The sequence below is a fragment of the Gossypium raimondii genome, chromosome 11 (assembly GCF_025698545.1).
Source record: "Gossypium raimondii isolate GPD5lz chromosome 11, ASM2569854v1, whole genome shotgun sequence".
Classification (NCBI taxonomy): Eukaryota; Viridiplantae; Streptophyta; class Magnoliopsida; order Malvales; family Malvaceae; genus Gossypium; species Gossypium raimondii.
Genome location: NC_068575.1, coordinates 43,312,906 through 43,333,964, shown reverse-complemented (window position 1 = coordinate 43,333,964; position 21,059 = coordinate 43,312,906). Strand labels below are relative to the sequence as shown.

The window sequence follows — 21,059 nt, the reverse complement described above, 5'->3', positions numbered from 1 at the left end:
GATTAGAACTCATAACACATTTAAAGAATTTTGTGTTTAATAATTTTGTGTTTACGTTTTGAGGGTTCTTTGTTTTTGGGTTTTTGGGGTTTAGTTTTTATCTCCATCTTTTATATTATTCGTTTTGTTTGCCACTGTAATAAAATTATCTTTTCCCGTTGTTTTTTATCTTTTTTGGAGGAGTTTTTTCACGTTAAATTTGTGTGTTCAATTTCTCAATTTCTTTCATTATTTTTACTTATTCGTTGCTTAACCGACTTGATTCCCAACAAGTGGTATCAGAGCTAATTCAATTTTTATAGATCAGTCCATTCAGAGATGGCAACAACAAGGTTTGGAATTGAAAAGTTCAATGGTGAGACACATTTCAATCTGTGGCAAGTTTGGATGATGGCAATTCTAGTTCAAACCGGCTTGAAAAAAGTTGTTACTGGGAAAAAGCCTGAGAATCTAAATCAAACATAATAGGAAAAACTTGATGAAAAGGCCTTGTCTGCAATCTAGTTGTGCCTCGCGAATATGGTATTGCAGGAGGTATTGATGGAGAAGACCTCATCTGCCTTGTGGAAAATGTTAGAAACTCTTTATGCGACTAAGTCTCTGGCTAACCGTTTAATGTTGAAACAACGTCTATTTACGTTCCGCCTGAACGAAGGTGAGCTTCTTAGAGATTACATCAGTCAATTCATTACTCTTTTAAATGATTTAAAGAATGTTGAGGTTCAGATTGACGATGAAGATCAGACTATGCTATTATTGTGCACTTTACCCCTTCATACAAGTCTTTCAGGGAGACCTTGATTTATGGCAGAGACAAACTCTTGTTCGAAGATGTGAAGGGTCATTTATTGAGTAGAGACAAATTCAGCAATGATTTTGGTTTGGATAGCAAGGCAGATAGGCAAGCTTCCGTTTTGGTAGCATCAAAGAAACGAGACAAAAGGTGTCGCTATTATAAAAAGTTAAGTTACGTCAAAGCAGATTGTTATAAACTGCAAAATAAAAGAGTTGCTGAGAGTAACGAGGAAGAGGTAGCTGGTGCTAATTTGGTCGATGAAAGCAGTAATGATTTCTTTTTAGTGTCAACGAGTGATAACTCCAAGCTCACGTCCGTGTGGGCCTTAAATTCGGGATGTTCTTTCCACATGTGTCCCAATAGAGAATGGTTCTCCACATACAGTTCGGTTGAAGGTGGATTTGTGCGCATGTAAGATGATTCATCTAGTAAGGTAATTGGTATTGGAACTTTTAAAATTAGGATACACAATGGGACGATTAGGACACTCTCAGATGTCAGGTATGTACTTGATTTACGAAAAAATCTCATCTCCTTGAGTATTTTAGACTTGAAAGAATTCAAAATCAACATCGAGTCGAGTAGAATTAAAGTATCTCATGGAGCTCTCATTTTTTTAAAAGGTAAAAAAACCGACAGTCTTTATATTCTGGAAGATTCTACAGTGACCGGTGAAATCGGACGTCCCTCGTCCGTTACAGAGTCAAAGTCAGCTCGTTTGGATTGGAGGCAACTTGGTCATATTGGGAAAAAGGTATGACCGTTTCGTTGAAGAGAGGTTCTCTTTTGGATGCAGGTTTGAAAAGTTAGGGTATTGTGTTCGTGAAAATCAGACTCGGGTTAGTTTTAATTTGCCAGTGTCCAAGTCGAAGGCTAAAAGTCTTCCAGTTTCTAAGCATAGATTCGACTCAGTTAATTCCCTGCATAATTCAAGATAGGCCTGTGGCAGGCTTTGGTAAAGATGGCATTGTGAAAATATGAGTCAAGGTGGAGATTTGTTGAGTATGACTCCTATTTCAGTCAAATTTAAGAAATAATATTTCAGTTAAATTCTGTTTATTTGTTTCAATCAAACTCTGATTAGTTTAGATTATTTTAGTATTATTTGACCTATGAATTTAGCCTATAAATATGTTCTTTTACACCTTAGAAAACACACCCATTAGAGATTAGAACTCATAACACATTTAGAGAATTTTGTGTTTACGTTTTGAGGGTTCTTTGTTTTCGGGTTTTTAGAGTTTAGTTTTTATCTCCATCTTTTTTATCTTCGTTCTTTTGCCATTATAGTAAAATTATTTTTTCCCGTGGTTTTTTATCCTCTTTGGAGGGGTTTTATCATGTTAAATTTGTGTATTCAATTTCTCAATTTCTTTCATTATTTTTACTTGTTTGTTGCTTAATCGGCTTGATTCCCAATAAATGCAGACAAAAAAGGAGTTAATAATGTATAAAAACAATAAAAATACTTTTATGTAATATGTGACTAATTAATTTTATACTTACAAAATTGTTATAACTTAAAGTAGAGCTAACAGTACATCTAAGGATTCTCGAATTGTTGATTGTTTTTTTCCTATATAAAATGTAAGATTTATTAAAATAATATAATTAGAAAAATAAATTTACCCTAAAATATAAATTTATAATCAAATTACTTACCCAAATTGTGCAATTGGGATGCTTTTGTTTTTTTTTTCTTTAGGTGACCTTTAATTCTAGAATTAGATATCCCTTTCAACTTAACACATGGTGGATCTAAGATTGAAGAAGTTTTACTTTCACCCTGTTTTACAACACTATCATCATTGATCGGTAATTATTCAATTATTGACCTTTTCACGTTTTCTACATTAAAAATAAAACAATTATTACTTATGTAAGAAAAAACATAAAGCATTTAAAATTCTTAATTATATAGATAACTTACTAGATGGAATGACTGCTCTTGCATTGGTCTCATTCTCTTTGAGCTCATGATTCTTAGAGACACATAACTTTGTCAATTCTTTCTTAACTTCCATGTCTCCTTCATATAAATTCTTCTGACAAAATTGCTTTTTTTTCTTGACTTTTTATAATCAAATCATAAGCAAATCGAATCATACGATTACAAAATACAACTTCAGCCTCCGTATTATACTGTTGTGAAAACTTAGCAACATTACCACCATACATATTTTTTTATCATATTTAGTCCATCTTTGAGAGATATACTAATCAGAAATTTTCTTGACATTTTAAACACTAAGAATTCGTATAGCATGAGAGCAAAGATAGCCACAAAAATTAAACTTCTTACAAGTACAACGAATCTCCATGGTGGTTGTGTTAAAATGGACTGTTCGAACTCTTGAACTATTTTCATTCATCATTACTTCAAAAGTATAAGATGTACCATTTTGCGCAATTTCTCTCCATATCAGTAGAACACCATCACGAAATTCTTTCTCAAAGCACCTGTACATTTCATTAGTAAAACTTTCGACGCATTAGACAAAATGCCACAATTTTTAATTGCACACGTGATTGAGCCATTTTTGCGCTGAAAATCTTTCATAGCTTCAGAAGAACACTATCTTCCCACTAAATTCTTGAATAGAAAAAATCGGTAAGAGAAGAGTGGATTTAGAAATACCATGAAAAACATTATTTGTAACCTCAACCCTTTAAGAAGATTTAATTTGAGAAGAAAATATATTGATGCTAAAAGCAGTACTCTATTTTTCATGGCATTTGTACAAACCTTTCAACCATGAATGATCTTGAAGATTATCATCATTTATCATTTCTCCTATGTCTTTTCAAATTCTATTTCGGATTCATAACTTTGCATGCACTTATGAAACAAAGCATGAAAATCAACATTTTCATTGAGATTACCAATATGTGAATGGGCATTCCTAGAAATGTGCCAAAAACATAATTTGTGACATGAATCAGGAAAAACTTCTCCTATTGCTTTGCTAATTGCATGACCTTGATCAGTCATTGTAATATTTGGTGACAGATTACCCATTAATTGCAAGAAAGACTTGAAAAATTATGCAAAGGAAGCAACAGTCTCATCTAACAAAAATGCACACCCAAACATTATTGTTTGTCGATGATGATTAATACCCACAAAGGGAGCACATATTAGGTTATATCTATTGTACAATAAGTTGTATAAAAAACCACAACATCTCCAAATTAATCATAATCAATTCTTGATCTACCATCTCTCCGAAAAAAGTTTGTTATTTGATTTTCTTGATCCACTTGAACTGTGTAAAAAAACATTGGATCTTCACTTGCTTTAACCTTAAAATGGTTAAGTAAACTTTGACCATCTTCGGCTTCAATCATCATCATATTCTATTTGTTAATGTAATTACAACAATCTTGTTTTGCAAACCCAACATTTTTAGTTCCACCAACTTTATTTGACATGAAGGAGTAAACATCTATAAGACGTATACCAACACTAATCATTGAATTAATGACATGAGCTTTAGCTACCGGAACTGATCGAGCTGACCTTAGTAGATGTCTTTTTGAATGAGTTGTTAGCTCATTATTATGCTCAGAAATAAAACGAGTGACTTTCCATTGGTCATCTTGTATTGTAAAGTAAATCATTGTTGAACATCCAGTTCTTGTTTCCAATTTGTTATGTTATTTTATATCCACAACATCTTCAAAATCTTTGAAACCTTGTTTGAACCAATAAAAGTCTCTAGTGCGAATAATCTTTGCGCCAAAAAAATATCTATTTTTTCATTTTCAAACACTAAAACCAATGCGATGGTCATAATCTATATACAAATTATAAGTTTCATCTTCACTATTCACCATAAGTCCCTTCAAATTAACAGTATCAATTACTATCCTTTCTATGTAAGTAAAACTTTGAGAATATTCTTCATCCAGGTCATGAAACATATCTACATCAAATTAGTCATATAATTATATTGAACAATTACAGAATCTAAAAAAATTTCAAATTACTCAATCATGAATTGTAACAGCCCATTTTCAGTGAAATCGGAACAGTGATTTCGGGACCACAAATCTGAAGTCAAAAAATTTATTTTATTATTATTTTATGGTCTATGGTATGATAGAAATACCATATAAAAATTTAGTTAAGAAATTTTACTGTTTACATGCTTAATTTGATAAAAAGGACTAAATTGCATACAATGTAAAAGTTTTGTTGTAATAGCTAAATGTATTAAATAGCTATATAATTTTAAAGTGGAGGATCTTATATAGTAATTAGCCATTAAGGTTGTTAGTGGATAAGTATGGATTGTTATTATTGAAATTTTGATTAGTTTTTAAGGTTAAATTAGTAAATAGGTAATAAATGATAAATAAAATAAAACAAACTATTATCATCCATTATTATCATCTTCCACCAAAAATTTAAAGGAAAACCTAGCCATGGAAGCTTGAAATTTCAGCAAGCTTATTTTGCTCAATTTTGTATGAATTTTTGTCCCGTTTTTTATGATTTCTATGTTTTCAGGATCGTTGTAGCTTAAGCTAGCCCGAGGATTAATTTGCAAAACTATTAAAGTATTAGGATTTTGCCATTGATGAACATGCTTGAATTTTGAAATTTTATGATAGAAAATGAATGGTTGTTGTTAGATAAATAATTTTTGTAAAGAGATTTTTGGTAAAATTATCAATTAGAGGCTAAATTGAAAAAAAGGTGATAAATTTATGGTAACATTTGCAAATTTTGTGAAATATATGGGCTGCTACTAATATGTATAAAAATCGACTAGGCTTGGTTAATGATTAAATTGCATGAATTTCAATTTTCGAGCCTAGGGACTAAATTACAAAGGAATTAAAAGTATAGGGAAAAATGGTATTTTTCCAAAAATTCCATGTTGGATTAAATTGAATGAGAATTATATTGAAATAAGTTAAATTCATTCATATAGATCCTGTCAGACCTCGTACAGAGTTAGATCGAGGTAAAGAGAAAATATCGGATTAGTCGCCTCCATATCTACGTACACTCGTCGAGGTAAGTTCGTGTATTTAAATTGTATAATTATATACTTTGTTTGAATTATATGTATATTATTTTCATTATCATCATATATGAATACCGATCACATATCCGACGATGTACGACGATTACCGAGCCCTGTTTGAACCTTAGGAATTCGTAGGATACAAATGGCATGTCATTAGAGTTACCGGTTTCAGCTCTTATGAGCTTATCGATACTCAACTCGTATGAGCTTATCGATTTTTCAGCTCGGAGGAGCTTACCATTTACAGCTCGTATGAGCATACATGTACATGAATTGACGGATTACAGTTCAGTACACCTCGTGTGTACTACCCGCGTATCTAATGATATTCTAAAGGGTTCAACATGCACTATTCTGTTACGAGATTATATGAGTTCAATACGAACTACTATAGGTATTTGCATGAGATATATGAAAATGATTTGTACATGATATTTAGATACATGATGTAGAAATTATATGTACATGGAAGTTTGATTATTGTTGAGCTCATACAAGTTTCTTGATTTTTATATGAATTATATGACTAACATGGTTATTGAGGATATGTGTTTAGACTTTTGGCCAAATTGAGTTGGATATGTTATGTATGCTTACCTTAAATGTGATTAAATGGTAAGTTAATTTCTTTGTTATACGAACTTATTAAGCTTAAAAGCTTACTCTGTGTTATTTTCCGTGTTTTATAGTGATTCGGAAGCTTGTTCAGGTTGAAAGCTTGTCGGAGCTATATCACACTATCCATTGGCTCTTTTGGTACTTTTGGTTAATTAATTCTGGTTATAATGGCATGTATAGGTTAATTTAGCCAAAGTTGGCATATAAATGTTCTGTTGAGATTAGTCACTTATTTGGCTTGTGTTTGGTATATTTTGATGTATATATATATGTGACCTTATCATATTTAATGTGTGTTTGATATGGTTGAATGATGGAAAATTTATGTATATTGATGATTGGTTTAGAATGGTATATTTGGTACCAAATGGGTGAGCTTAATAAATGATTTACATGATAGGTTTTGGTATAATTAGACATATATGTATTTAGTCACTTAGGTAAATTTAGGGTACATGGTTGACATATTTGCATATTGTCATTTGAAGTGCCTAAAGGCATATTGGTTGTATGTGATGATTTTACATGTTTAAGGCTTAATTTTTGGCTTGTTTTGGATGCCTAATTATGACTTGTATATATACAAAATGTTTAAGTATAGGTGGATGCTAAATTGGGTGAGAAATGTGGCCTGTAAAATGACCTATTTTCGTCCACACAGGCAAAGACACGGGTGTGTGTCTCAGCCGTGTGTCCCTTGTATCTTCTTAAGAATGCAAGTCAGTATGCTCACACGGCCTAGCACACGGGCATGTGGCTTGGTCGTATGACCCAAGTCAGTAAGTTACACGGGTACGGACATGAGCTGGGACACGACCGTGTGTCCTTATTTTGAATGTCCACACGGCCTAAGACACGGGCGTGTCTCTTGGCCGTGTGAATCACATTGCCTGGCCACACACCGTGTGACCCCTACAGCTTTGAGCAATTTCAACATTTTAAAAAAAATTCTTTAAGTGTCCGATTTAGTCCCGACTTGTTTCTAATGTGTATTTTGGGCCTCAAGAGCTCGTATAAGGGACAATATGTTTGATTTCGATTGGTTTCTGACATAAATATTATATCATATGAAATGTTTGAAATGTCTGTTTATTTGATCTGCAAACTCTGGTAATGCTCCGTAACCATGTTCCGGCGACGGATTCGGGTTAAGGGTGTTACATGAATGATGTGGTAAGGAGGATTCATAAAAAAAATTTCTTGTCCACCTAAATATTGTGCAAAATTATTTAAAAAAAAGAGGCAAAATTATAAAAAATTTCCCGTTCACTTCAAACTCGAAAAATTCTTTACATTTTCTTTCTGTTCTTTCACTTTCTAATCAACCAACTAAAGTTTTGATCACATGATCTAAACACTCAATTCCTAAATAAAACAAATTCCAAGTAAAAAGATAAAAGAAAATTTGCAACATATTTGCCGATTTGGATATAAACTAAAACTTAAAATCCATGGACAAAAACACAATATGTTTTGGTTTAGCAAACCTTAAAGTAGAGAAGTAAATATCAAAATACTTTGTTTAAATGTAAAAGTGAGAAAACAATAATAGCATTATAAAAAGAAGACCCAAACTGATTGAAAGACTTCAAAGAAAAAAAGTGTAGCACTAGAGATCTACATAAACAGGAATTCCATCAATAATATGACAGGAAATGGCCAGTAATCCAAAGCAACTAACATTACATTACAAATTGAATTCATACAAAGGCTCAAACAAGAATATCATTATGCACTTAAGACGCATTAAAGATGCAATTTGCAACATATTTGTGATTTGGGTATAAACCAAAACTTAAAAAACAAAACAAACAAGAAGCTAGTCACCTCCCACTGCATATATATTAATAGAAATTTGAAAAGGGTTACTCTCATTTTTTTACTTCAATTTTGCTTCTTCTTCTTCTTTTTTTTGTTTCTAATAAATAAAAAATAAAAAAATTGTTATAAACTAAATTTAATAACTTTTTCATAGTTGAATGAAAAGAGTAAAACCCATTAATTTTAATCACTAAAAATAGGAATGAACTTGATTCTGTAATCCCTCCATTTTTTTTGCTCAGCCTGTAATCCTTCCATTGTTAATTTTGAATTGCCCAAAACCCTAAATATTTTTTTTCTAATAATGAAGAGATTATGAAGAAAGGAAAAAAATTAGGAAAATCAACAAAACCCTAAATCTTTTTCTTCTAACAGTGAAAGACGGTGAGAGGAAGGAAAAATTCACATAATAAAATGAACAAAATTAAATTTGATGTGAAAATTGTTTTAATTATTTTAATTTGAGTTGGAAAAAGTTGTTGATGTGGCATAAAATAATTAGCTAGGACCACATATAAGGTGGTGGGAAGGGTTCATGGAATAATTTCTCCTACAATGTATCAAATATTTTTCCATAAATATAACAAGTATTGCAAAATTAAAATAAAGTTAAATTTAAATAGGCTTATCCTAAGATCGAGCAACCCGTTAAAGCTTTAAGGCCCTCTTGAAATTTAAATAGTTTTGGACAAAAATATTATGACAAAAAATGGCTTAGGTAAGAAAAATAAGCTTGTTTAAAATATGGGTTGAGCTCAATCTTCATTTCAATATTTGTTGGTTAGTTTACACATAAGATCATTAAACTATTAGTATGACCATTTCCTTCCCCATTTATTCTACAATTTAGTTTAGTTTTTTTTATGAAAAAACTTTGAATATCACGAAATGCAAATAAAAATTCAAATAGCTTTCTTTTTAATATCTGAGATTAATCATCAAATCTATTTGAATCTAAAATATGTTTTTCTACTCATCGATAGATACTGATCCACTACACAAATGTAGAATCATCACTTGAAGCTCACTAGTTAGAAATTTTTTTTTTTAAGTTAACAAAATTGGTATTGCATCAAATTTAAATTTAAATTCATGTGAAATGTAATTCCAGTAATCAATTGCAACAAAATGTTTTAAGAATCCCATTGTATTTCCTTTTTTTTGTTCGTATACATCAGCCAGCAGGCATCAGCAATATCGAGAGAGAATAATAGGAAAGAAGAAAAATCCGCAGTCATACTCATAACTCACAGTTTCCTTTTATCCTTCACATCAAATGAATAGGCTTGCTATCTCAAGCGATTAATAATCCTATAGCAGCAAATGCCAATTCCAATAGCAAGAAGCTACTCTAATTCTTGTAATTTCCAGGCATATTAAGGAAACTAGTTACAGGCGATGAAATTGGAGATGGTTTTCAACCTCTGCTACCACAGGCTACTGCTGCTTCATCCACATTGTTGTAAAATGCGCTCAATTTAGTTATAGCAAGTGCCTCGCCAAAAAGTGATGCTCTCGAAGACTTTGTTATATGAACTTCTACGTAATCACCAATAACAGGATTCCTTTTCTTATCTGTTTGATTCTCCCGATCTAGCAAAGGAAGATTAACAAATGCAACTCTATGGCCTTTATCGCTTTTGCCGATAAGCTCTTTATCTGGAGCTCTCCTGTTTGGTCCTTCAACCAACACAAGTTGGATGGTTCCAACCTGAGAATCGTATCGCTGACCTGTACTCTCACGGAAAGCTTCAATCAGTTCAGTAAGCCTCCTTTGCTTGACTTCTTCTGGAACATCATCAATGTAGTTTCTATGGGCATGAGTTTTCTCCCTCATGCTGTAAGCAAACATGTATGCCATATCGTACCCAACAGCCTTTATTAGGCTTAGTGTATCTGCATGTTCCTCCTCTGTTTCGCCACAGAAACCTGCCCCAAAGGATCCAGATGATAATAAGAAGCCAACACCAGAATCTCGAGGCTAACATTCTTACATAGTGAAAATGTGTTACTACTCTAGCAGCAGTGCATATGCGGATTGTCAAATACCAACAGCACTAGTTTTTACAATATAGGATAATTGAGTTCAATCCTTCATAGTCTGTACTAAAGGTCAACAGCCTAAGTTTCATATACAAGTAAATGATCAAAATAGTGAGTCCGAATAAGATAATAAAACCTTACCACATATAAAATCACTGCTTATTCCAACGTCCGGAATGATTCTGCGTATCTTCTGAACAAGCTCTAAATAAGCCTCTCTACTATACCCCCGACGCATTCTTTCAAGCACTGCGGTACTCCCTGTTTGGGCAGGCAAATGTATATACTTGCAGATATTATGGCGGTCGTGCATCAGATACAGCAATTCATCTGGAAAATCTTTAGGGTGAGGGGATGTATATCTGAACCTCATCTCAGGAAACTCATTAGAAAGTTGATCTAAGAGGTCGGCAAAACGCAAGCCCATGTTTTTCACCTTAGACATGCTTTTAAAGCCATCACTCAACTCCCAATTACTTCCTGGTTCAACTTCTTTTTCACTTCCAGATGCATCATTATAACTATTCACATTCTGTCCAAGAAGTGTGACCTCCTTCACACCTTCTTCCCAAAGCTCCCCCACCTCCTTCACTATAGACTCCACAGGACGTGACCTCTCTCTACCTCTGGTAAACGGAACAATGCAAAACGAGCACATATTATTACAACCCCTCATCACAGACACGAAAGCAGTAACCGAATTCTTTGAAATCCTAACAGGGCTAATATCCGCATATGTCTCTTCAAGGGAAAGAAGAGTGTTAATCCCTTTCTGACCATAATCAACCTCTTCCAACAACCTCGGCAAGTCTCTATAAGCATCAGGTCCGCACACCACATCAACCATTTTGTCAGCATCCAGAATCTTATCCTTTAACCTTTCAGCCATACATCCTAACACCACCACTTTCGGAGGGTGCAACGACAGCGATCTTCCTATAGCTACATTATTCTTCCAACGCCTCTTTAAAAACCAAAAGTAATTAAGCCTTTGCCATACCTTTTGTTCAGCATTGTCCCTTATGGCGCAGGTATTAATAAATATAATCTCCGCACTCTCAGGAACATCCACAGTTTCAGTATAACCAGCATTCTTCATAATTGAAAGCACAATTTCCATATCGTTTATATTCATTTGACATCCATAAGTCTCGTGATAAATTCTACCCTTTGAAGCAACTTCTGAATTCGGTGCATCACTAGACAAAACACTAAAATCAAAAGGGAAAAAAGATTGAAACCAATCAGATATTTTAGAAAAAAAAAAGTTTGTGTTTTTCTTTGTTTCCTCTTACTAGAGAGATCAAAACATGAAACCAAAAATAGATATTTAAAAGGAAAATGGGAAAAGGGACTTACTGGGGTTGTGATTGAGAGGCAGTGAGGGAAGCTTGAGCGGTGAAGTGATGGAGAGTGGGGGCATCGGTGTTGAGGAGGCGGTGAGATTGAGAGAGGCTTCTAGAAACATCGAGAGCGAAGCGTTTCCTGAGCGGCCGGTGAGAGAAATGGTGAGGAGGGTGGGAACGGGAAGCGAAAGGCCTTGAAGAGAAGAACTTAAGAGTGGTAAAGCAGCATCGCCGATGGATTCGAATGCAGGAGCAGCCGGGTTGAGCCAAAATTGAGGCCATTGGAACAACTAGTTTGTGTGAGCGCCCTGTATTTACTTCAACGCGAAAATACCACAGGATAGTCTTTACCTATCCACTATTCTGGGCACCTAGTGGAAGGATCAAAACGCAGCGTCTCAAGTATATAGTATATACATAATTATTTCTTATGAAGTTTTTGTTTTTTAAAGGCTTAATATAACGTTAGGGGCCTGAAATTGACATTTTTCTTAAATTGGTATTTAATTTTTTTGGGTTCAATTTGGTACTTGAACTTGACTCTTTTTCCTAATTTGGTACTTAATCCTTTTTTTGTTTGATTTGGAACTGGTCAAATGTTTTACAAATTATTCCAATATGCTGGAAATGTTTTTTTATGAGGTAGCAAAAATAATCAATGTATAACTGACAAGTGATAGATGATATGATATTTTTTTTGTATATGTTCAATTAATTTTAGTTTTATTTAATTATTTTATTAATTAAAATAATGAATTTATTTTAAATCGGGGTTTTAAAATTTTTTCTTATTTAATATTAATTAGTTAAGCATAGCTCAATAACTATTTTTTAACATGAATTTCCTCTAATACTGACAATATTTCGCGTAATTTGTATAACATTTAATAAATTTAGGTGCCAAATTGAATCTAAAAAAAAGGTTAGGTAGCAAATTAGAAAAAAAAACCAAGTTCAGGTACCAAAACTGGGCCCAAAAAAAGTTTGGTGCCAAATTAGGAAAAAAGTGTAAAGTTCAAGTACTAAATTGGGCCAAAAAAGTTTAGATACCAAAATAGAAAGAAAAATGTTAAATTGCAAAATTTGAAAAAATAGAATGTAACTTTTAAAAATTGGTAAGTTATATGCTAAGAATTTTAGAGTTATAAAATAAAGACGGAATTTGAATGTTATTTAAGAGCCTGAAATCAACGTCTTTCATATTCAAAGAACAAAACTCCTAACATCAAACAAAATTATTTATATAAACTTTGAAAACAAAGTTCTTAAAAGGTTGTTTTATCCTTAATCATCCAACTTTAAAACAAAACTTTTTTTTATATTTTAAAATCTAAATTATAATATTGTTTTTATGCGGTAAAAATACTATGGTTAGATGCTATATTATATTTTGCCCCCTTCTATTAAAAAGTGGTTCAATTGGTGTTTATATATTAGATCAAAAAGTAACATGACCCCTTCTATTAAAATTTAATTCATTTCTGCCACGTGTATCTCATGCCAACGTACAACGATTAATTTTTAACAGTAGAAATGGATACTCTTTGATCTAACATATAAGGACCAATTTGTTCATTTTTTTAATAGAAGGGCAAAATACAATTTAACTTTTAATATAAGAGCTTTCATGCATTGACTTGTTTTAAAATGTAGTAAAGAGAAAGTTTGAAAGCAAAGTTTTAAGAAAAGTTGGTTTTTTATCAAAGAAGCTCCTAAAACACCAATATCTGAAAATGTGAGTAATGGGGACAAGGATTCGGAAATTATCCAACTTTTATTAATTCTAAACTTCATCCAAAGTAAACCTTGTCTGCAGGGGCTTGGCAAGGCAAACTTTTCAATTTTTTTTTTCATTTCCTACTTCCTAGACTAAATATATAAATATTTAGTAAACTATGTTTGGTTTTTCCAAATCCTTTTAATTTGGTTTTCTTTCATATTTGATCCTTCAATTTAGCTTTATTTTATAAATTTTATGTGATATATTTGGTTTAAATCTCATTAATTTATTAGTTAATATCTTTATTATCTTTTTAATCAATAAATGTGTATATATTTGTATTGATTATGGTATTAATAATTTTATTATATGTTCTATAAATAGTATTTTTTATTTTATAAAGTCTATTATAAATTTTGCATATTAAACCTTGCACTTTTCTTTTGTAATTAAAAAAAAAAAAAAAGTGACCTGCACTCAGGTGGTCCAATGTATCTAGAAAGTCACGTGCTACGTTAGATGATGGCTTTAGGATTGATTTCCATATTCCAAACGTGAACTTCCCATTGGTATTTTCCTTTTTTTAAGTTCAGCAATAATATTCTACTATGTTATTATCTTTTGACTAATTCCAAAGTTTCTGATTTTGAATCTTCCATTCAAGGTTCAAACTCACCCATTTTTGTCGTGAATTATTGTCATAGGATCAAATCAACTACTTTGGTTTCCGCTGAACACCATTCGCCTTGAGAAGTGAAAGAAATGAATGAGGTGAGTCACCGAAGGATCAAAACAAATGGGATATGGGTGCACATAGCAGAGCAAGGGAGAGGACCATTGGTTCTATTGCTTCATGGCTTCCCAGAAATATGGTATTCATGGCGCCACCAGATCAGTTTCTTGGCTAACCATGGCTATCATGTAGTTGCTCCTGATTTGAGAGGCTATGGAGACTCCGACTCTCCTCTTAGTCCAAGTTCGTACACTTTTATGCACTATGTTGGGGACATCATTGGCTTGCTTGACCATCTTGGGGAACAACAGGTATTTCCCACTTTCCTTGAACCTGCTTGCTTATGTTTTGCCAATTTGTGTTGTGTTATAAAAACTATCTCAACTGTTTTATCATTTGTGGCAAGGCTTTCGTAGTGGGACATGACGTGGGAGCTGCTATTGCCTGGCATTTATCCCTGTTTACTCCTGAGAGGGTCAAAGCATCGATCAACTTAGGCGTTGCATACTTCGATAGAAACCCGAATGCCAAATTAGGTGAATCCTTAATCAGAACGTTTGGAGATGGATTTTACATTTCCCAATTCCAGGTAAATCGTGTCCCATTCAGTCAACATAAAGGATGTTCATAAGGTTGTTGATGTTAATCAGGCTTTTCTTGGGGCAATTTTTTCTATAGGAACCGGGAAGAGCAGAAAGGACATTTGCTAGGTATGATTATTTGACAGTGATAAAGAAGTTCTTGCTGATTACACAGACTGATAATCTGATAGCTCCTCCTGGAATGGAGATTATTGATTACCTGGAGACACCATCACGGTTACCACCGTGGATTACCGAAGAGGAACTCCAGGTTTATGCTGACAAGTTCCAGGAATCTGGCTTCACTGGAGCTCTTAATTACTACCGTGCTTTGGACTTGTAAGTTCTGGCATTTTTGCTTGATCAGAAATGGTTGATTTTCATATTTGTGAGTGCTGCTCCTCGGAGAGCTAATGTTTGGAATTGGTAAAACAGGAATTGGGAGCTTACTGCACCATGGCAAGGATCAAAAATAAGAGTTCCAGTGAAATTCATGGTGGGTGAAAATGATATTGGTTTTGATATCAATGGTATAAGACAATACATAGAGGGGAATGTCTTCAGGAACCTTATTCCCGACCTGGAAGTTGTTATGCTAGATGGCCATCATTATCTCCAACAGGAAAAACACCACCAAGTCTCAGAGGAAATTCTGTCGTTCCTTGCCAAATTTCCACCAGAATAGTGTTCTCTGGATTTTTTCGTCATCTTATTGAGAAAATAACTAGATTTAATTTACTGTTTATCCTGCGTATGCTCGTCTTGTAGAGTAGCAAAGTTAAGGAAAAAACCTCCATAATAAAAGCTTTACCCAGAAATTAGTAAAAGCCATTCCTTTTCTATCATACACTAGGCACATGAGCATGGAAAGAGATCTTCTAGCATTGTTCCAGGTCCAGGATACAAACTTGTTCAAGGCAGTGAATAATCAATGAAATCCATGAGGAGGGCATTGGAAGTATTATTTATAAAAATTGTCAAAATTCATCTCTAGAACAGGTTTAGAATATCATCTAGGAATTGCAGTAATGGTCAATGGAAATGAAAATGAGAACATAGTATGAACTCTGTTTTTAATTCGTGAAATTGCATGCCGCAATTGACCAATAGATGGTTTACAAATCTATGCAACTTTTTCCCTAAAGCGTTCCACAATGGACACCTGTCCACCTTTTTCCTTATGAGAACACTGGGTAAATTTTAACTCCAATCTGCCTACTTTTTAGATTATAAGCATGGTTAAATTTTAATTTTATCCTTATATTTCGTTCAAATTTGAAATTTAATCTATTTATTTTAATTTTGATATAATTTGATATCTCAACTTTTACAATTTAATTAGCTAGTCTAAATACTTTATTCTAATTAAAATGATGATGTGAAATTTTAATAATTTTAATTCCATTAAAACATTTTATTAAATTTAAGTCTGTTACAATGTGTTTTTTTTTGTTACATAGATACTAAAATTATTCTACTTTTTCAAAATGTTACATCAACACAAAAGAATTCTAACAAATTTAACAAATAGACTTAAAATTTTAAATTCAAAAAGTAAAGAGGCTAAATTCTTAAAAATAAAAGTATAAAAATTAACAAAGAGTGTAAAAACATTGAGCGAATTGTAACCTTTAAATTTTTACACTTTGATTTAGTCAAAAAATAAATAATTAACCCAATGCAAAGAGTGGGTGGGAAACCATACTAGTTATGTTATAAATACCTTGTTTGTCCAGTCTTCATCATGCCACAACTATGCCTACCATGACCTCGTTAAGAGTAACACTTCACCAAAACTTGGCTTCATGGATATGCAAACGCATAATATGTAGAGACCTGAGCTCTCCCTTATATGGCATACACATCGTAATTTACTTAAAAATTTTATTGTATTTCTCAAGTGATCGGTCATTATGGAACTTGCGTTATACGAGTATCAAGATTCAAAGTTGATAGATAATTGCCATCATCTATAAATATTCATCTCTAACCTTGGGAGGACCTATGCATCTCCTTCTACCATTTTGCACACAACAGATATACCAAGAATCTCCCTCCTACGGCTCTTGGCACATTACTCCGGTGTGTGAACCGTCACTTTACCCTCCAACCACATCTTACCTCAACATTTCCCCATCATTAGAGCCAAGTTGCTTTTATTTTAGTTAAACCCTGTTCATTTACCGGTCATCATCATTTCGACTGTAGGTCATCAATACACTGCCAGATTCAATCTTGAACCATTCTCTCTTACACATACTAACTACTCCCTGCCAACGTCTGTTACAGTTCTAAAATAAGAAACCCTCTTCTTATAAGATAATGACCATGAAATCGTACTCAGCATTTTACTTACATTTATTAACTAATCTCACCAATCTAGTTGCAACCATCTCTCTCCCAAGACAAAATTATTCAATTCGAATTAGTAATCTAGCACTACTAGAATTAGGGTTCTAAATTTCTAATTTTGTATGATTCCTCTGGGCAAATTGCTTTGAATTTTAACTACTTCCAGAGTCAGGACTCAGGTGGTGCAATGTATCAAGAGAATCAACGGCTAGGCTATATGATGACTTCAGGACTGACTTCACCATGTTCTTGCCCTTCATGCAAGTTACATACGTGGACTTCCAATTGGTGTTTTCTTTCTTATTTTCAACAATATTCTAATATGTCCTTGTCTTTTGCCTAATCTCAAAGTTTCTGATTTTGACTTTTTCATTCAAACTTCAAACTCTTTCAACTTTCTCTCTCGTCAATTATATTCATAGGTGCAAATCAATTGGCCTGGTTTCAGTTGAACACCAAGCTGCTCTACCTTTATTCCTTGAGAAGTGAAAGAAACGCGAGGGACCATGCATGAGGTGAGTCACCAAAGGGTCAAAACAAATGGGATATGGCTGCATATAGCAGAGCAAGGGACAGGACCACTTGTTCTATTGCTTCATGGCTTCCCTGAAATATGGTATTCATGGCGCCATCAGATCAGTTTCTTGGCTAACCATGGCTATCATGTAGTTGCTCCTGATTTGAGAGGCTATGGAGACTCCGACTCCCCAGTTAGCCCAACCTCCTACACTGTTATGCACCTTGTTGGGGACATCATTGGCCTGCTTGACCATTTTGGGGAACAACAGGTATTTCCACCTTCCTTGAACGAACCTGCTTATCTTTTGCCAGTTCGTGTTGTGTTTAAAACCCAACCTCAACTGTTTTGAGTTTATACTATTTATGGCTAGGCTTTTATAGTGGGACATGATTGGGGAGCTGTTATTGGCTGGCATTTAGCACTGTTTAGACCTGAGAGAGTCAAAGGATTGATCAACTTATCCGTTCCATACTATAGTAGAAACCCAAACGCCAAATTTGCTGAATCCTTAATCAGAACATATGGGGATGGATTTTACATTTCCCAATTCCAGGTAAATTCTGTCCCATTTAGTCAAGATATGGGATGTACATGATGTTGTTGATGTTAATCAGGCTTTTTCTTGGGGAAATTTGTTCGATAGGAACCGGGAAGAGCAGAAAGGGCATTCGCCAGGTATGATTATTTGACGGTGATAAAGAAGTTCTTGCTGATTACACAGACTGATAATCTGATAGCTCCTCCTGGAATGGAGATTATTGATTATCTGAGAACACTATCAAGGTTACCACCATGGATTACTGAAGAGGAACTCCAGGTTTATGCTGACAAGTTTCAGGAATCTGGCTTCACTGGAGCTCTTAATTACTACCGTGCTATGGACTTGTAAGTTCTGGTATTTTTGCTAATCAGAAATGGTTGATTTTCATATTTATTAGTGTTCTTCTTCAGAGCTAATGTTTCAAATTGATAAAACAGGAATTGGGAGCTTACTGCACCCTGGCAAGGATCAAAAATCACTGTGCCAGTAAAATTCATGGTGGGTAAAAATGATCTGGGATTTGAAGTGAGTGGTGTAAGGCAATACGTTGAGGGAAACATCTTTAGGAGCCTTGTTCCCAACCTGGAAATTGTTTTCCTTGATGGTCATCATTTTCTCCAACAAGAAAAACACCTAGAAGTCTCCGAGGAAATTCTATCGTTTCTTCGCAAATTCCCTGCAGAATAGTCATGTCTCTGGTTCTTCATCACGATTTTGCTGAGAAAATAACTAGCCTGGATAAATAAATGATCAAGTTACTGACCTCCTTGTTCATGAAACTATCTAGATATTTAGAAAAGCTTTATTCAGACTTAATAAAGGCCAATGGTCTTATGTCATACACTAGGCATATGATCAGCAAAATACTTCACATTACATTGTTTACGTTATATGATATCTAACCTTTGTTCCAGGGTACAAACTTGCTCATAGCAGTAAATGATCAACGAAATCCATCAGGGGGACGCTGGGAAAAAAAATCTTTATAAAATGAATCTACTGTCAAAATTCAGCTCAAGAACTGGTGGTTTAGAATCATCAATAAATTATTGTGATGATCAATGAAAATGAAAACATAATATGGGTTCAGCTGCTGCAAATCAATCTTTTCAAAGAACATTTTGCTTTGTCAAGAATCCTAAATTGACCCCCCTTCACACAACAGTAATCCTTCCATTATACATCAATATCAGTTACTCTGCATTTTCCTAAACCATTAGGAAATGCCTTGGTCTTCTTCTTTGTCCCATTTTCCTCGGAGAAAATCTTGCAAAGTTAAAATCCAGAAAGAAAAAAAAAATCAGCTCATGAAACTGCATAACATAATTTAACCGATGTAGTAAAGCCGAGGTAGATTTTCCTTTGTAACGAGTTTTTCAGGGGTTCAACTCCATATTCATGACTTCCATACCTCATGAACTAATAAAGGCTTTACAAATTTCTGCTTTCAGTTCATAAATCATAAGTTTTAAGTGCATGTAAAGGTACCCTTGCATGTTCTTAAATTGCTTGAAACTAATTATGTTTCCCATCATTAGAGTCAGGTTGTTTTAATTTTAGTTTAACATCGATCATTTACCAGCCATAATCATTTTGACTGTAGCTTGTCAATACACCACCAGATCCAATCTCAACCATTCTCTCTTACACCTGCCTTAAAAAATAATGACCATAAAATTGTACTCTGCATTTTACTTGCATTGATTAACTAACCTCACTACATCAGTATAACTAGATCTAGTTCCCTTGGTTTCCAATTAAGATGCATTAATAATACTAATAGTAGCCAAAAAAAAAGGCTCACAGCAAGCTTTTTCTTCCCAAGTACATCAATGACCTATTCACAGGCAATTAAACAAGCAATGCAGTTGAAATCTATGTAGTATACAACTCCAGTACTACATAGATAATCATCTGTCTCTTATCTAATGTCTACCAAGGTTATCGAATGATACTATTCATGATAAATTCTCCTAGACTGCTATGTGCTAAACATTCCCAGCGAATAAAATGCATAAAATAGACTAACAGAAGTACCTATTTTGACGAACTTATAAAAATCTATCCTCTATCATCTCTTGCTAAGCAACTATGTAAAGCTAAAACCTTTACTTTTGTTCAAATGTAAAGCTAACACTTCAAATGAATATATGTATATATCATAAATATAAACATTACTAAGATGATCATAGCTTAAAGAAGCACAGTAATACAAAATGAACAAGGAATCAAAGTAAACCAAATTTCTCGTACCTCACTCCATGGAGACTTTAGCTCCAACCTCTTTCATCTTCTGTATAATCTTCTCAGCTTCTTCTTTAGTAACCCCTTTCTTTAACAAAGTAGGCGCCTTTTCCACCAAATCTTTAGCTTCTTTCAACCCCAAATCTGTAAACCCTCTAACTTCCTTAATAACCTTAATCTTAGCCGCCGCATCGAACCCTTCAAGCTTCACATCGAATACCATCTTTTCCTCCTTCTTCTCTTCCCCTTTCCCAGGGCCAGCAGCCCCACCTTTCCCGGCTCCTCTCATGGCCCCACCGAATCCCATCCCGGGCATCATCATTGCCATTATTGGCATCTCTTTAACATCCAGTTTTTGACGGAGGACTTCGGTCAAGTCCATGATTTCGAGCAGAGTCAAACCGGAGAGTTCATCGACGATTGCGGAGACCTTTACGGAAGGAGCTTGCTTGGTGGATTCTTGTGATGGGGTGGTATAATTTCGTGTTGGAGTAAGGTAAAAGCTGTGTGAAGATTGGATGGAAGAGGAAATGCTTGGATTTGGAACAAGGGTTTTATGGATTCGAGTTAAATTAGAGGAAAAAAACCGTAAACTTCTCATTTTTCTCCCTTTTTGCTTCAATTTTCAATTTGGGTGTTCTTGGTTTGAGTCCAGTGAGATCACGAGAGTGCAAGGAAAACGAAAGTACGAGTGTTGCTGAGGGT

At 34.0% G+C, this 21,059-nt stretch overlaps 4 protein-coding genes across 4 annotated transcripts; 2 read left to right on the top strand and 2 right to left on the bottom strand.

Moving 5' to 3' along the window:
* Positions 1–9,392: 9,392 nt before the first annotated feature.
* LOC105803764 (CDK5RAP1-like protein) lies at positions 9,393–12,028 on the bottom strand. Its single transcript, XM_052624285.1, has 3 exons — positions 11,677–12,028; positions 10,459–11,528; positions 9,393–10,203 (listed from the first exon to the last, which is right to left on the bottom strand). The coding sequence occupies exons 1-3, from the start codon at positions 11,943–11,945 to the stop codon at positions 9,692–9,694; spliced, it is 1,851 nt and encodes a 616-aa protein (XP_052480245.1). The 5' UTR covers positions 11,946–12,028; the 3' UTR covers positions 9,393–9,691.
* Positions 12,029–13,967: 1,939 nt separating this feature from the next.
* Positions 13,968–15,671, top strand: LOC105803765 (uncharacterized). Its single transcript, XM_012636159.2, has 4 exons — positions 13,968–14,427; positions 14,523–14,705; positions 14,795–15,036; positions 15,133–15,671. The coding sequence occupies exons 1-4, from the start codon at positions 14,146–14,148 to the stop codon at positions 15,380–15,382; spliced, it is 957 nt and encodes a 318-aa protein (XP_012491613.1). The 5' UTR covers positions 13,968–14,145; the 3' UTR covers positions 15,383–15,671.
* A 1,744-nt stretch (positions 15,672–17,415) lies between these two features.
* Positions 17,416–18,986, top strand: LOC105803766 (uncharacterized). Its single transcript, XM_012636160.2, has 4 exons — positions 17,416–17,837; positions 17,940–18,122; positions 18,213–18,454; positions 18,548–18,986. Exons 1-4 carry the CDS (start codon positions 17,556–17,558, stop codon positions 18,795–18,797), a joined length of 957 nt encoding a protein of 318 aa, XP_012491614.1. The 5' UTR covers positions 17,416–17,555; the 3' UTR covers positions 18,798–18,986.
* A 92-nt stretch (positions 18,987–19,078) lies between these two features.
* On the bottom strand, positions 19,079–21,059 carry LOC105803767 (uncharacterized). The gene is made up of 2 exons (XM_012636161.2): positions 20,364–21,059; positions 19,079–19,376 (listed from the first exon to the last, which is right to left on the bottom strand). The coding sequence occupies exon 1, from the start codon at positions 20,953–20,955 to the stop codon at positions 20,365–20,367; it is 591 nt and encodes a 196-aa protein (XP_012491615.1). The 5' UTR covers positions 20,956–21,059; the 3' UTR covers positions 19,079–19,376; position 20,364.